The sequence below is a fragment of the Macrosteles quadrilineatus genome, unplaced genomic scaffold (genome assembly GCF_028750875.1).
Source record: "Macrosteles quadrilineatus isolate MER2022 unplaced genomic scaffold, UCM_ALF_1.0 Scaffold_7__1_contigs__length_78375512, whole genome shotgun sequence".
NCBI lineage: Eukaryota > Metazoa > Arthropoda > Insecta > Hemiptera > Cicadellidae > Macrosteles > Macrosteles quadrilineatus.
Genome location: NW_026542600.1, coordinates 77,541,264 through 77,555,701, shown reverse-complemented (window position 1 = coordinate 77,555,701; position 14,438 = coordinate 77,541,264). Strand labels below are relative to the sequence as shown.

At 35.6% G+C, this 14,438-nt stretch overlaps 1 protein-coding gene across 1 annotated transcript; it reads right to left on the bottom strand.

Moving 5' to 3' along the window:
- Window positions 1-668: 668 nt before the first annotated feature.
- Window positions 669-14,227, bottom strand: LOC128999093 (segmentation protein even-skipped-like). Its single transcript, XM_054425449.1, has 3 exons — window positions 14,137-14,227; window positions 5,915-6,087; window positions 669-1,163 (listed from the first exon to the last, which is right to left on the bottom strand). The coding sequence occupies exons 1-3, from the start codon at window positions 14,225-14,227 to the stop codon at window positions 669-671; spliced, it is 759 nt and encodes a 252-aa protein (XP_054281424.1).
- Window positions 14,228-14,438: the final 211 nt, after the last annotated feature.

Genomic DNA, 14,438 nt, shown 5'->3' with positions numbered 1-14,438 from the left:
CCTTACAACGGTGAATTACAATTCCAGCCAATTTGTGATTTTCTGTATTTTCTCAGTGGCAAGAACTATAAAATGGAGTTTTTGTCACCTTTTTTAGTAGCCTAAGTTCTTGTAGGTTTTTAGGTGTGATTTTTAGATGAACCACCTAAAAAGCTTCTAGAATAAAGGCTACTAAAAAAGGCAACAAAAATTCTAATTCCAGCCAGTTACTCATGGACTTTGCAAAGAATAAATGAATGGATTAAATTAGCAATAGAAACATATGATTACTCGATTGACAAATCCATTACATTATAATAATTGCTTTAGCAAATTACGATCTCAGTGAATATCACATAGTTTGAGTATGAATGAAATAGGTTTATTACAATGTGTTCATACGCAATAACAAATTCTTAACTCAGATAATATAAAATTTTATACTAGCTACTGCAATTCATTTCAACAGTTATTGATCGTTTATAAAATATCTTAAAGATATCAAGAGAACCAAATTCAAGAATTTTTACTGACAAGGTAGAGTACGAATAAAATAATTTTAAAAGCATTAATAGAATAAAAATATATATTTTTAATAGTGTAAAATTTCGTACCAGCAACTGCAATAAACATTAGAACAGGGATTCGACGTTTTAAAGAGATTAACACTACAATTGTAACAAACGGGTTCAAGCCTTTTCACTGAGATCGTTTTTGTATGGTTGGAACAGTTTCCTGGGTTGTTCCGATAGTTTGAGCGTGTCTGATGGGACGGAGGGTGGGGGTAGCGACGTCGGTACAGGGGCTGGAGCTGTAGGATATCTCCCAGTCACACAGTTGATAATACCACAGCGGCAACTAGAGGAGCCGTCGCAGTTGTCGGGGGTCGGACTGACGCTGGTGTCGGAGTGAGAAGGGCTGAGATGACAGAACTGCGGGGGCGGCAGCAGCGGCGCCTCCATGTCCGGCATAGGGAAGGCGGGCCGCGGGTAGGGCGCGTACCTAGGAGGGTAGTAAGCTGGCGGGTAAGGGTAGTTGGCTGCGACTGCGGCCAGACCGCTGGCACTAGCCGCTGCGGCCTGCAGGATACTAGCGGCGAACGCTGGGTCTGTATAGACCGCATAGGGCCATGCCATCGCCATCCGTTGTCGTTTGTCCTTCATACGACGGTTCTGGAACCACACCTAGAAGGAAGAGAGACCAGACATCAGTCAAATGTCACAGGATTTTAAAATTATATCTAAAAAGTTTGAGATGGGCTGGGATAGTAAAAAAAGACAATAACTTCTCAATGACGAAACCAGAGGAAGGCCACAGTGAAAAAGGTAGAGCCAAGTTAATGCTGATATTGAGAAAATAGATAGGCGGAGGGGTGTTTAAGGTTTGGACAAATATCTACAAAGATATACGTAGCCATAGGAGTAAGTAGAAAGTTTCAGGCTTTTAATAAAATATTTCTGGTGTTAAACTTATTCTTAGAGACCCAAGGGTAAGAAAACACTTATAACCGGTGTTTCGAGGCTACATCGCAAATGCTCCACGTTGTAACGGGGTAGCGGATTTTTACCCCCCTGGGCAAACGTGATGTTGTGAACCAGGGGGTAAAATTCCGGCCGCGAACTTTTGAGTTTCGCGACATCAGCTCGATGGATTAAACGCGGAATTAAACAAATATTTTAACGGTTGTGAATTTAATCAGATCACATAAAATTATAAAAACCAAGAATGTACGGTCCGGATTTTTACCCCCGGAATTTTATCCCCTGGCCAGATATATAAATTAGTGAGAATGAATAATTATCTTCATTCAGTTTGAATTTAATAGTAAACATTTTATTATTAAGTAGCCTATCTTAATTTATTCGTAACATTAACTAATCGAACAGGTTTTTAATTTTAATTTTGAGATTCGAGTATCAGGATTTGATTTTGAAGCCAACTGTTGGTTAATATGATCAAAATAAAACCGCTAATTCTGTTTACTTAGTTGAGATTACAAAATAAATAAATAAAGATAGGCTAGTAAAATAATGAAATGTTTACAATTAATTAAAAACAGAAATAGGAAAATCAATCACTCAATTTCTAAAATCGGCCAGGGGGTAAAATTCCGGGGGTTAAAATCTGGCCCGTACATCTTCAGTTGTTAACATTTAAAAATAATACACTTTCTGTTATTTTCTGTAGCACAAACCTAACACATTATGCTATTGAAATAGTAAAAAAAATCTGATAATTATAAGTGAATATTTTAATGAAAATCCAACCAGGTAAATAGAAATTCTCTTTATCTACTGGTTTGCTGCAATGGGGTATTTTAATATACAGTATAGTATCTCAAATGTGTTAAGCGATACTTATGCAATTTTTCTGAATATGCTCACTACATTGTTGATTTTTTCAGGACGTCCTTCTAATTAATAGGGATGAAGTAGAAACCAGCAAATAAGCTAGGGAGAGACAGAGAGAGGGGGGAGGGAGAGTGGGAGAAGATGGTAATGCAGTCGGATGGATGTTCATTTCCAATGACAAGATCCAGACACTGCGGCTGAGTGTAATGTGTCTTTGATATACGCTAATTGGCTATTAGAGCAGCACTCACTTCCTACAGAGCAGTCAACACTATCGCCACTCACAACCCGACTTTATGATCCAAATAAAAATATTTAAATAATATAGATTATTTTCATCATATTCACAGAAATATCTCTGTATCCAGGTCCCTCAAAGTGCCAAAAGAGGTCAGGAAAAGTGTGATGTTTTCGTACCGAAATTACAGTTTAACCATTGAATATACACAGAATAGACTTCACATGTAATGTAAAAATTTGATGACAAAAACCTGGTGCAATCTGTTGAGATGGTCACCAACTAATGACAATATTCTGTGTTAAGTGATAAATCAATCAGCTGTTTGCTGTGATACTGCATTGGTTTTAATTAATATTCAACCCAATACACTTGTAAACTCTGGTGAGATGGTCCTGAACTTCATCTATTTTCTTGGCTTCCAATTTTTATATCTCATGGGAAGGTTATTCTGTGTACAGTAAGTCATGGTTTAACAAACGTACGTTACGAATCAGTGAAAATTAAAATTGGTCATTTTACCAACTAATTGCATATGATCAGATAACACTAAAAGTTTGTAAATCATTATTAATTTGAAATTTTCTATCTTCGGTGATTCATTTTATTGTGGTTTCTATTGTAAACATATAGCATTTTTGGGTCAATAAAAAAAAAAACTTAAGCTAAAAAATGAAGATAGGAAAAAAATATAAACACTAAAATCTAAACGTAAGATTACCTTTTAAAATGCTATTATTTAAAATTAAAGTAAAACTGTTACAAACTTCCCGAATAATAGTAGACTATTTTAAAATACTATTATTTATACATAGTTAAAGTAAAACTGTTACCGACTTCCCGAATAATAGTAGACTATAACTGCTATTAGAAAATGTGAACAAACTCTAGAGTCAAGTGAAGACTTAGATCAAGGATCAAGAAGTATATTTTACCCTATTTTATTAAGTAACTAAAAATAACTTGTAAAAATGTATCTAAAACCGACAGTCCACATTAGGATGAACGTCATGCGTTTATGGAGGGTGCACGTAGTAATATTTTCAGTGGGCAAACAATGACAAAACTCCTTGAACCATATTTTGGGCATTATCGAAGTTCTTTAAAAACAAAAATGTTACAATTGTCATCTGTTGTAAATGCAAACATGTCTGTCTTAAAGTTATTATTTTTCTTGTTCCAGGTACTGCGTACTCCCAGGTTTTATTTTTTGCGTACTTAAGGCACAGGACGCAAGGGTTTTCACACATTTTATCAGGCTAAGTCTAACAGAACATTATTATTTATTGAGGTTCCCGTTCATTTATTGAACAGTTTTTTTTTTTTTACTTTTATCAATGCATTAATGGATGTATATATTTATATATATTGGATGTGGTTTTTTTTTACAAATTGAGCTGTATAAAATCCAACAAAGATGGTCCCTTTGACCTGGCATTCGCCCATCCACATATGCCTTGGGTGTGTGAGTGGATCGTATCCAGCAAAGAAAGAGGTAAGCTGGTACAGTACAAGAGTGATGAGTACTCGGATGATGGGTTCAATCCCCGGCACACCCACAAAAACTGCATTCTCACGTCGACCTATTGTAAAATGCCTCTGCGTAGAAAAACAAGAAAAGACAGGAGTACTGATGACATTTACCACCGCGTCGCGCTACCAACTGCACCACCGACCTCTCACCTTTAAAATGTAGTTTATTCTCAAGACCCAAAACGTAGGGACATTTAATCCGCAAGGAGTATTTTCGAAAGGTTTCCCAAACATAAACCAATTGATAAACAACGATCATATGCTATGCCGAGAGAAGTGCAGGAGGGATTGGCGTTGAACAGAGATGTCTGCCTGTCTGACTTGAGGTCACTGAGGCACATGCTAATAGAGCTGCATCATCGTCCGGTAGCGGGTGATAATAGCTCGTGTGATTCGCCGCCACAGACCGGCATAGTAAACAGTAAAATCGTCAGCTTACCTGCTATAAACCGCACGCATGCGCTGAGCCGCCGCGCCGGCCGCCGCGCCGTCAACCCAGCTTGCAGATATACTCGTATACAAATAGATTGTCATCGACTCAAACTTTACAACAGTACCATTCTTGCAAAATTCACAACATAACAAGGTGTTCAGTTCAGTTCCTGTTGTAGTTCTATTAGAAACGGAAACTGGCCAACGTTCAACAAACCAAAACCTCTTAAATGTACAGAAACGCCGATCTAAAGATGAATTGAACTTTAAAAGCCAAAGTCACAAGTATGGGGGATTGCTAAATCAAACCATACTGTTACGCATTAAACATTAAGCATACCATAACTTTGACTCCTAAGTTCCTATTATAGCTCTAGAAACGAAACTCTAGCAATGTTAAACTATTTACAGCGTCGTAAAAATCAGTTTATTTATTATGTATCTATCTATTGCAGTAGCTAGGTATTTGATGATTCGGCGGGCTTAGAAAACGTTTTTGTAAATTTGACCACACTTGTTACAATTCTTAGGCAATAAACTAGACTACTTGTTAGACTGTACAAGGAATATTAGTGCAGAAACTGTATGGATCATAAACATAAACCAATGGCGTCGCTGACTCAAAAGTAAGCATGCTTTTGTTAGTATTTTAATGGAACTGTCAAAAAGTATAAACGAGCTGTTAATGCTATTAGTAAGACATTCGGGTGACATGATTTGATGATTTTTGTATTTTTATGATCCATGCCGTTTCTACTCTAATATCCGTGGACTGTAGGTATTATTAATCACCATTTACCTCTCAGTCATCAACATCCATGCGCCATTACTTTAATAAAATTAATATTGTCGCTGCTTTAAGTGTATTTTATATAAATAAGAGTCATTAACATCACTACCATTAATTTGAGACGGAAATTCAATTTTTTTAGCCATCTCAGGTTCAAGAAACGGATTATATTTTAGTAGTTATTAAAATGTTTGCCTTTGTTCTCGTGTAGTAATCTGTGTATTACCAAGAGTAACCCGGCCGTGATAAACATGTAATGATGACGTATGTTAATACTCTTATACAGTATAAACTGTTAGTGAGCCAACATACAAGACGATCAAGAATCACTGGCAACAATTGGGCAAACTTGCTGGTGAAATGTGCATAGGATGATGTACAAACTACTACTCAAAAACAAAGCCAACAAAAAAGGTAATACCTACGTTAATAGAAACACGATGCCGAGTACTTTAAACTAAATATGCGTGGAGAATGTAGAAAGTTGCGGAATGCTTTGTGAAGCTTATTTGATTTCTGCCTACGAACAGCTGTTTCTTCTGGATTCAGTTTAGAACTACCTAAAGCCCAAGACAGATTGACTTTAGTTACCTTGATTGTAGACTCTGGAAGACTGAGCTGGACAGCCAGCTCACACCTCCTAGGCCTACTGACGTAGTTCTCTTTGGTGAATTCCACTTCTAGCCTGGCGAGCTGTTCTCTGGTGAACGCCGTCCTGTACCTCCTGATGTTCTGCTCGCCCGTACCTGTCGGGGTCAGCGGCTCTGCCAACATAACGAGGATGTAAGCAGTGAAGAGGGGTGAACTCGGGAAACAAGATCGTGTTAAACAAACACTGAGACAACAATGTACTTTAAAATACTTTCAACAAACCACCAAGTAGGAGGCTTAGAGTACTTCAACCCCTCCCGAAATTTCGAGGAAGTTAAAAACCGGGTATGCCAAATTGTTTAGTCATATGTAGACTTAAGCTATGTTTTTCTTATGTATATTCATGTTTTCAATATGAAACCGGATTTACCTTCAACGCCTCTTTTCTGTACTCAGTTCAAGTTGTTTCAACCCCCAAGTTTATAGGCAATATAGGTTTGTGAAATATAAAGCACAATTTAATTCCATGAGGTAAACGAAACCCCCTAATTTTAACGTGTATTCAAACGTGGTTTTTAATTACCACTTTGCTCCAAGTGCTACATAGAAAGCCATGCAAATATGCATAAAACATTATTTTAATCTTTACGTAAAATATAAAATCTACATTTTGGCTCTGGTTACTGCGTTACTGCTGTTCCTGTCCCTATAATCTGTAAATAACTGTAATAAAAAAATATTTTGGCTGTTTTAGAGCTGTATGCAAATATGCGTGCAGACCTCATAGTTGGATCAAAATAAATAAATATATCATGTATAAAACTCTTCGAAATTCCCCACTCTCTTACAACGGATAAATTGAGTTTGTATAGTACCTTTATATACAAAATGACCTAGCATATATGAAGTTTACTTCCTGATTAATTTTTAATTGTGAAGTTTGACGAATGTATCAGTATTAGTTTTGCATACTAAAATGTAATCTTTGGATGTGGCCATTTTTGTTGTAATTTATTAAGAAGTTATTGAACGCCATGCTTTTATAAGACAATCGCTAAATGTTCGGGATCGCTTAGGCCACCGATCGACCATTGCAGTTTTGCCGTTTCTACAGTAATTTAATTTTGAAATCAGTTATCATTTTAACCTTTTAAGATGATAAACTCGATTTGTAATGTATGATATTAAAGTTTGTAAGTAAAACTACTAGTATGTAAGTATGTAGTAAAATTATACTTGAAGAAAATTAGTACAAAACTGCGGGTCTACATAAAACTGAAAGGACAGTAATTTTGAAACTGTCTACCATTAAACTATGTGGAAACTAATATTAAGAACTCGATATATATTGTACATTTTAATCAATTAATGTCTCTCACATAGCCCCAGAGAAATAAATCGCATATACCGTAAGGTCTGAGGAACTGTCTTAAAAACTAAAGGCTGGACAATTATCAGACAAACTATTACCATATCTTAAGACACTGAAGGTTTGTTCTTCAATTATTTTAAAATCAACTACTGAAAGTAAACCAAAAGGCATACAATGAACAACTAACATGTGATTATAAAACTTAAACTATCTTTAACCAACTGTAAGTCACAGTTTCGTGGAACAAATATTAAGTGATTTATATGTAATCAAAACCTGATGAATATTTTATGGACACCCGGTATTTCATAAAAGTGACCTAATGGGAGAAGAACTCAAATTTTAGAGACACCTAACTAAATTAGCAACTACTGAATACACATGATCACCGTTTCCAACCCCGATATGCCAAACTATTTCTTCAATTCAATTTCAACGACAAATAAATCACGTAAAAGTGTATTCCCGACATCTATTGATATTATATCTGCCAAGCCATTCTAAATCATGCTTTTTATAATTAGACCGACTTAAGATTAACCCAAACGAAAAAATCTAAAAAGATATTCGGAACCCAACACAAAATTGACCCTTGTGAAAAAATCAATAGCTCAATCCATTAGCAGTTACAGAGGAAGTTTAGACTAGTCACAGATAAGGAGTCAGTCGACAGTCTGTGAATGGAGTACTTATGAATGGCGAGGACATGTAAAAAACACACTACAGAGACAAGAGTAGAGCTGCAAGAGGGTGTTTCCGGGCGCCTACTAACGTCTCCGTCTGAGAGGTTAGGAGCCTCTAGTCGCCGCGCCCGTGCGAAACCCCTCAGCACATCCGGACTGAGGGTAGTGAACTTCGCTACGTCTAGGATACAGGGTGTTTAAAAACTGTTTATGTTTCAAAAAACCTTCTAGATTGTGAATGTTTAACCATCCACCTACAAAGTCATGGTTTTTGGGCTAACATGTACCAAAACGGTGTCTGGAAAGTTGCGAACACGAGGTATTAACTGCTACCTGACAAGGATTTTACTGGCCGGAACATTGCGCACATATACATCTACGATGGGGAAAGGGTGCAAGGGCAGGCCACGGGTAGTTTCTACAGTTTACAACTTAAAACGGGAATACCACGTCGGGAGGCCACTGGCGCTTTTTAGTTTGCACCCAATACCCGATCAAATAAATACAACAACTAACTATTAAATAAAAAACTGCTATTTTATTGGTTGTTAAGACAGATACCTTACTTAACACATACGTTTGACTGTCAAAGTGATAATTCAGATATTCAACTAACAATTCTAAGTTTCTGGAACATCCTGCTTTGAAAAAATGATTTAAACGCGTTGGTTTACATTAAAACTCAGATGTGGAATGAGGCACTTTGAGCAGAATTTGACCCAGTCAAACTCAAACAGGGGTTTCGATCTGTTACGATGGAACAAATCAAATAATCCTTCAGAAACTAGATATTCTGAGCTTTATTTTATATACATAAAACATTGTCGAGAAATTTTTACGCTGCAAGGATTTTTTGCATACGTTTTTGCAGTGCTTAAAAAGTGCAGAGAAAACTGAATGATTTTTTCAAAATAGATAACTTTGATGATTTCTCTAGATATTATTTTTATTACATTAAAAAGAAAACCCCCGCTCAATATATAGTCTGATGAAAGTTTTGCGATTGGAATTACAGTTTACATGTCATGATTTATCTACAATCATTAAAGGGTCAATAGTTTGGAGTTTGCAGTTGTAGGAAATCGGTATATTTTACTACGATACAGAATTTCATATCGTTGGCAAGACCTAGAGTTAAAAATTGTAATACCCAAATAGCATTTTGAACTATTGGTTTTATTGGCTGTCGAATCCAAACTTAAAAATACCAGTGGCCTCCCTACCCTGGTATTACCGCCATCGTAAATTGAAAACTATTAACTAACCTATGGCTTGTCCCTTGTACCCTTTCCCCATCGTAGGTGTATACCTATGTGTACAATAAATACACAACTTTTACGATTTATCTGCGCATCTTTATCCGAGATAATATTTTTTTTATCTAGCAAGAAAATATATCCCAAAACTATTTTTTTATTAATCATTTCTCAAAACATGCAACACAGGTTACCTAAATGGAACCTACTTTTTATATATGTAATCAGGCATATTGTACATGCAATAATTAGGTTTTATTCTACTTCAAATCGTTCCTTGGTATCGTCAATTCGTAATTTGAACATTAAAACATAATTAAATGATCAAGATACTCTTTATAAATGCATAATTATGGCTTTATAAAAGCCATAAAGAAACGAAATTGGGGGGAGGAAAATGTAATCATTATGTTAGATTAATAATAACACTTTGAAACAGCTTATGATTTGAAAAAGTGTAATTTACCATTAACTACTGTAGTCGGGGACTCACTGCGAGCAATTCTGTAGTCAAACAAAATAAACAAGGGCTCTACATTAGACTGTCAAAGCTACAAACCGACGAAAACAAACATTCGTCTACTCTGATGCCACCCCTGCTGTATCAATATAACCACTAGACTCTACTTAAGACAATGACCTAACCTTTTTATCTTAATACAAGCGTGATTGAGTTAAGAGAATAATCGAAAAAAAAAACAGTTACACTACTAAGTAAAAAATTACTCAGTTAAAAATTACTAAAAAGTACTTAGTAAAAAATTACTTACTGCTCTGTAAAATAACAAATAATAAACAGAATGGTAGTCCTATTAAATTTCGTAACCGACTGTAGAAGAAAACTGACAACTCGGTCGTTTGTCATCCGATTTTAACAAACAAGGTCTCATTTGATTTGGATTTAATTCCCTATCTTTTGATCTTAAAACAATTTCCTTTATATTTACAGGTTTCATGAAATTTGCCATTAAGGATTTTAAATGATCGCAAAATAGAAAGAGCTTGAGATATTGGAACGAAACTTTGTAAGCTCTTTTTACCTTCTAAGATACGCATTTATATTAATTTTGAAATTTCTATCTTCAGAAATGCTCAAGATATCAAATAATTCTTAAAAATCATAAACAGACTGACAAACAGAAATCTAGGCATTTTATAATCATACTTATATGTCGTTTTATGTTTGTATGGAGCAAGTCCATAAAAGATCTCCAGGCAATTTGGAAACACCCTGTACATCACGGTGACATAATAAAAACATTACAGCCTTCCAATGATTTCTAATTTTACACCTTGCTCTTGCGTTTTATCAATATCCTGGTGTAAATTCGCACTTTACACAGCTTACTCTTAAATGGTTTTATATATTTTCTGGTCATAACAGTCTTGGTTGTAGTAAATGCATAAATCACAATTGCCTTATAATGATGAATTTATACCACATAGGCCTACTCTTTAGAGGTCTTATCAATTTTCCCGTGCATTACAATTGTGATATTAATCAATTGATGTGTGCAATGGTTAACTTTAATGGAGCTATCAAAGTTACTAAGCCTGGTCTGAAGATGCTCTCCTGGCTTTTCACCAGCTCCGCTCATCCTGTTTGCACAGTATTCAATCATTCATAGATTAACTTGTTGTGTGATTAGTTTAATTTATGATCAGTCCAATTGCTCTCTTGTCATTATGATGCGTATGACCAAATTAGGAACTATACACACTTATATTGGGAAACTGTCGGAATCCCCACACTTCAATGGTTTGGTGCTAATTTTATATAATTTGGGACTTGTGAAACGTTTATATATTGATATGTCGTGTGGTACAACAAAGATAAAAAATATTGTGGTTAGGCCTACATCCCAGTAAAGTGATACAGCAAAGGGGACACAGTGTGATATTGTGGCGAAGCAGCAGAATTACTACAAAACGATATCGTGGTACTATCCTGACAATTGATGTGGTTTGTCATCCAATGGAAATCTATACGAAATTGTGGCGATATTTTTAAAAGTTTTGTGTCATAAGCTATGAAGTACAGTGAAGGAAAAATAGAATAATATTGTGGTGATGTCACAACAAATTATACCGTGTAAATTACAGCCACATGAAAACGAAACCATAAATATTGTGCCGAAACAAGTCTTGTAAAAAGTAGGCATACAGCAAATCTAAAACAGTATGGCATTCAGCACGGTGATTTAAAAAATATATTATCTAGTCCATGAACTGATTAGACAAACTAATATAAGGTATCCCAACAGGTTTCGCCTATTTAGGCATTGTCAAGTAATTTCGTCCAAGAATGTTTTATCACAGACAATAGACCATTAGTTATATAGTCTGTGGTTTTATCCAGTAATTTACTCGTCAATTACATTCAAATAAATACACATATAGGACATAACACAAAAAATGGACTGGAGGCAGCAACCGGTTAATAGTAGGCCTACTTTAAATACAGGGTGTTTTTGACGCGCAACCCAGATTATTGTGATTCACACTTAAATGGCAAAACAGCCTTATATTTTGGTATCCCTGTTTTCTTTACTTCATTGTCAATCAGCTGATATGCATTGTTGCATTGTTATCTGTGAGGTTTGGTTTTATTGGGAATTTATTGTAAATAATACACAACACGGCGTTTCCCCAATCTCGAAGATTAAGAATAATACGTCTAAAGTAAATCATTGGTTTTATGCCAAGAAAGGTTTTAAACTAATTGTCCAGGCGTTTATACAATTACCTAATAAACAAACTATTGACATATACAAATGTAAGGAAACCTAATCCGAAATTAAGGCAAAATAAATCTCTAGATTTAAGTAAAAGTCAAATCAGGCAAATGGAAATACACTTAGTCTGCAGGTTTGCTGTAACGGGGGTATTTTTTTGTTTACTACGGATTCGGTTTCCTTAAATTTGTACTATTATTGACACGTACAAATTAAGGAAACCTAATTTCAAACCTTTTTGCATAACAAACCAGTTATTGTTCAACAACAGTACCTGCATATACTCACACAACATTGCCAAACACTTCCTCCTTCCGTTACAAAACCAATTGTGAACTTTCAACGCATTCCCGTGTTGTGTCTTATTTTCAATAAACTCCCAATAACCTCATAGATAACTATTGAGCAACGCATATACGCTGAAAACAGGGATACCAAAATATCAAGTTGTTTTGTTACTAAAATGTGTCTCAAAGTACTTTTAATTAGGGTTGCGGTTAAAAAAACCACCATGTATATGTTGTTTTTTCATACGTTTTATCTCCTATGTATGTATTTATTTTAATGTAATTGACGAATCAATTATTGGATGACACATTCTTGGAAAGGAGATGACTTGGCGAAACATGTTGGGATTTTGAACAATAATTTGTTGAACTATTGACGTGAAGTACCTTATAACAGTTCCACAAACAAATGAAAGCAACGATATTGTGATGGATGGTAGATGGTAGATGGTACAACAAGATGATTTGACATGGGTGATATCCAAAGTGGTGACTGTCGCGCGGCTGCTACTAAGTGCAGACTGAACGATATTGATATAGTGTGCAACCACAACTAATTGCTAGCCGTTCCCGTGGACCCAAACAATATTCGTCAGTGGGACCAATGTTTTTGTTGAGGGTGCCTAACTGATGGGTCTAGGGAGTAAATAGAAAACGCACTCGTCCTAGGCGGGGAAGATTTGTTTCATTTTGAGTTGTTCTGAACAAATTGGGTTTCATCGTTGAAAATAGAAATTTTATAGATTTGTCTTTTTAATTTAAGAGAAAACTAGTTATCTCATATCTTTTATAAATGAACAAATTTTGTTTGTTTTTCAACGTTGACATGGGAATTTTTATTTTTAACGATATAAAAATTATCCAACAAATGTTGGTTATTCGTTTTTGATAAGAAATTAAAAATACCTTTAATTGTTATAGAAAATAAATTACATTTATGTCATTTTGAGTGTCTTGTGAGTCATTAAATTCTACCTATCAGAACCCTGTCCATGATGATATACTAACCATACGTTGATTCCTGCTTAGCAGGCGATCAAGAAACAAATTGTTAGGGAAATCAAGTAATTGATTCGTAATTACTTAAAGATTTTATGATCAAATAAAATTAGTCAATAATTCAGTGATTCATTGTAAGCTTATTTGTCAGTTGTTTATAATATCCATTACATGTACATGTTAGGACTTGCCCGCATGTTACTGATGTTCATATCGGCAATACGTCTTATGACCGTCAGGATTTTACGTAAATTAAATAATAGTAAGAGAATTCAGATACTAAATTGAATTTTATATACAAACGTTCACCTTGTCGGTTACTTAATATTAGAGACACTTGGAAATCAGTATATTGGGGCCTATTTTAAACTTCTTAGTTTAATTCTTCGTTTTGTTAATGTAAGGTGTTTAAGGATAGCCTACATCAACTACCTCAAATTTTAGTGGGTGACATCCTTTTCCTAATTGGTCCATAAACATTTTATCTGTGATTTAAACGGACGTAGACTCTTGTATTTCCGAGTAGGTGTTTATTTCAAAGTTAAAACTGTAATATCCCCTGCTAAATTGATAAGAAAAAAACAGTAATGTGAAAGTCATTTCTTCTTAAATCTATCTCTCTCAGACTACATGTATGATTAATTATTCCAATTAGGTATAGGCCCTACCTGTTGTTTTTATACTTAAGACAAGGGACATGTTTATATTAAAGTTAAGTTTGAAATTGCTGTTTCAAACATTTATCATACTGTGTTTACATATTATTTAGATAAACCATTCAGGGACTTGTGCAAGCCAAAGTCCGTCGTGCCGACGAGAGCCAAGTACTCGTCCTATTTGGGATCGTATCTTATCATTTCATACATTATTATAGGCCTAAGTTCACTTACCCTTAGATTGTTCCCCTGGAGGGCTCTTGGGCAGATAGACTCTGTCGGAAGCTTGAGGACCGGCCTCTGTCAACACACGGAATCCCTGCATCTCACCCGGAGACGTCCGTCCACAAAATGTCACTATAATCTACTGACACCGGAAAATAATTTGTTGATAAAGACGGTCCCCCTCCCGATGATGGTCGTGATGCGCTTAGGGCGGCCCTATTGGTGCACAGGGCCCGCTCGTCGCCTATTGGCCCGGCCGCGACTCATCGATTTTTTTCTGGGCGGAGCTAAGGAGGCGCCGAGGGAGTTTT